We start from the raw sequence: 3,164 nt of genomic DNA on the forward strand, positions 1-3,164 counted from the left end.
AATTTAGAAAAATGTTAAGTCAATTGTTAATCCACAACAACAATTATGAATTGTAACTTTAAAAATTTAATATCAATCACATTTTTCAGTTTTTTTTTTGTTTTTTATCATACTAATGTATGACTTTTTTTTTTTATTCATAACAACTATAAATTGAATTTTAAAATTGAGAGAGATTTGTTTTAATAGAATATAAACAAAATAAAGTAATTCATGTCAGTAATATTTACATAATTATAATATACATTGTCAAAATTAACGATTATATATATTTTTTTGAAATTCATCACCCTTACAAATTTTCAATAAACATCATGTTAATCCAAATCGCATATAAATTATTTGCCAAGGCTTCAATGGTTATGTTCTTTTCACTAGTCGTGTGAGACAATTTTGAATACTTCGACAGTAAATTGTAATGAAATGATTTGAATATTGACTGGTAAATCCCGTCACAAGTTAATTTTCCAAATGTGTGATCTACGATGCCGTTTCGATTTCAATGAAGGACAATTCTTCACAGCCGGTAATTGGTGCGGGTGGCGGGCGAGCAGTAAACGGACTCGGAGGATTTGGGATATCGTCAACATCTCCTTCCAACATGTGAATCACTCTCATCATAGACGGTCTATCCGACGAATTGTACTGAGTTCGCCACCACCCAAGTTTTGTCAGACTCCTTGCTTTCGCCTCCTCGGCATCGCTCAATTCTCTTTCCCTCAACATTGTCCTCAGTTCTCCTTTCTCCACCAATTTGATTGCCCAGTCTGGAAAGTAGAATTAGTTTGAATGGCTGACCTGTATGTCAATGTTCTTTCTTCCTCCAACCATCTGCAATAGCATCATGCCAAAAAGTGTAAATATCTGACTTATCCGTCATAGGTCCTAAACTTCTAGACCACACCTCTGGTGCAACATATCCCGGCGTCCCCCTTGTTGCCGTCATTGATACGTCTTCGACTCTCCTTCCAGACAGTTTGGCCAGGCCAAAATCAGCAACTTTGGCTGTAAACTCCTAGTCCACTAATATATTGTGTGGTTTTATGTGGAAGTGAATGATGCGACAATGACTCATTGTGATACGCAATTCCATGAGCAGCCCCCAAAGCAATTGAATACAGTTCATCCCAATTCAGAATTTGACCTCCTCGTTTACTTCCAAGTATAAATCTGTGGAGAGATCCATTTGCCATGTACTCGTAGACGACTGCACTTGTATGTTCTTCAAAGCAATACCTTAACTTGATGGTTGAAGAACCACGTCCTCGTTCGATAAGCAGTTACCAACAATAGTGCAACTACAACGAGTATGCTGCCCACAATACCTGTCACTGAATTAGAAGTGAATATTAGCTATGTATTCAACCGTAACGAATTATAGTCATTGAGTTAAAATAAATAAATAGAACTTATAGGCCACTTCCGAAATGCTAGGCTCACCTAGAATAGAGATGAAAGGCATTGATTCTTACGTAATCATTCAATGCTATAATTAGAAGTATAACTAGCATAGTTTTATTTTTTAAAAGTTATGTAAAATTATATAGTTAAATTGTATTAAACTTATTTATCATTACATTAAATAATAATATAATATAAAGCTCATTAACAAAATCTATAATGTGGTTAAGATGATAGCTATTGCAAAAGTGTATACATAGCATGAAGCAGATTCTTATTCCACCTTGATCATTGTTATCAAAAATATAATATAACTGATGACATTAAGATCATATATGAGTTGGAAAATTTAAAGATCACAAATTTCACAAAAAGATGTGTTTTGTAAAGTAGTAAGTATATTGAAATTGAATTCTTATAATATATTTTGTCCTACCTATTATTCTCTCAGTTCTTCTCATAGTAGAAACATTCTAATGCTACTTATTATTATCAATTCTACTAGAGACCATTCACCAAGACCTCCACATCCTATACCATCTCAACTAATTGTGGAAATAGTCTAATCCTATTAAACACTATCTATCAAGGCCCCCTTATCGCATACCAAACATCAAGGAGATTATTTGGCTAATTTTTGGATTTAACTCTATTATTGCCTGCTAAAATGATTCCCTCTCATTAAGTATGCTGCCAGTAATATGCAGATTGTTATTTGTCTTAGTCATTAGTAGACATTGATTTAATTTCACTTTTTATTGGTTAACATTTGGAATCTCTAAAAGAATTTCCTAATAAAATGGCAAATTTACAGTTGATTTATAGTCTTCCTGAGATGTCTTTTGTGTTTTCACAACTACAGATACAATCTACTTCATCCAGTGGATTATTTCCATAACCAAGGCCTATATCGTTCTATTTTTCTGAGGCAAGCCATTTCCGAATTTTTTTTTAACATGAATAACAATTTATGCATTATACGTTATAGTAATATATCTATTGGGCAACACATATGTCTCATCTGATTACAAATGGTCATGTTTATTTTGTTTGAATTAGATTTAACATTGACACTAGCATCAATTTGTTGCAACAAAGCGGAATATAGGTGTCTTTTGCAGTGTACAATGGAAGGGGAACACTCTTTGGCTCACTTTTCTCCAGAAATATTCGTACAAAATCAATCTTGTTCGGATGCAATTTCTCTTCTGCCCCCTTTTATCTATTGCATGGCACAGGAGATTACTCTATTCCATAAGAGGCTAGGCAAGCTTCGTTACAACAATTTTGAAATTTGTTTGAGTGTTTCATTGAGACATTCTTTACCACATGACTAAGAACTTGGTTGAATAAAAGAAAGCATCCAAAAACCGAGTTCAGAAAGGATTTCCATGTCATATTGATAGCTTTAGTGTAAAATATAATTCTATAAAGAATCATATTGAGGAGCACTTCTTTTGGAAATGAAAATTACGTAATAAATTTGTACAAATTCTTTCAATTGAAAGAGCGAATTACAGAAAGCTAAAAAGTTTAAATCCTTAGGCCACGAATTTGCAAATTCAGAGCGAATTGAAATCCTTAGGCCACGAGTTTGCAAATTCATAACTGTAGGATTAATAAAATTGATGATCCACTCGAATTTGGTGGGGCCTACATTTCCCAGTGGTTTGCGGAGTTGATAAATTGTAAAGATCAACATGATGTAAATTAAATGTAATCTCTAAACAATACTGATATTTACTGTTGCAACTATCACAACC

The 3,164-nt window shown here is 33.3% G+C and overlaps 1 protein-coding gene across 1 annotated transcript; it reads right to left on the reverse strand.

The window, feature by feature from the left end:
- Positions 1–480: 480 nt before the first annotated feature.
- LOC131859442 (PR5-like receptor kinase) lies at positions 481–1,193 on the reverse strand. Its single transcript, XM_059213185.1, has 3 exons — positions 1,084–1,193; positions 829–965; positions 481–767 (listed from the first exon to the last, which is right to left on the reverse strand). The coding sequence occupies exons 1-3, from the start codon at positions 1,191–1,193 to the stop codon at positions 481–483; spliced, it is 534 nt and encodes a 177-aa protein (XP_059069168.1).
- Positions 1,194–3,164: the final 1,971 nt, after the last annotated feature.

Source organism: Cryptomeria japonica, chromosome 2 (assembly GCF_030272615.1).
Source record: "Cryptomeria japonica chromosome 2, Sugi_1.0, whole genome shotgun sequence".
Taxonomy (NCBI): Eukaryota; Viridiplantae; Streptophyta; class Pinopsida; order Cupressales; family Cupressaceae; genus Cryptomeria; species Cryptomeria japonica.

Bases quoted from the DNA above. Each gene is read 5' to 3' on its own strand.
- LOC131859442 (XM_059213185.1), bottom strand. From the start codon at position 1,193: ATGGCAAATGGATCTCTCCACAGATTTATACTTGGAAGTAAACGAGGA. The intron at 966-1,083 runs GTATCACAATGA...ACTGTCTGGAAG, and splicing joins GGGGCTGCTCATGGAATTGC to GAGAGTCGAAGACGTATCAA. The intron at 768-828 runs GTTGGAGGAAGA...TCTACTTTCCAG, and splicing joins GCATGATGCTATTGCAGATG to ACTGGGCAATCAAATTGGTG.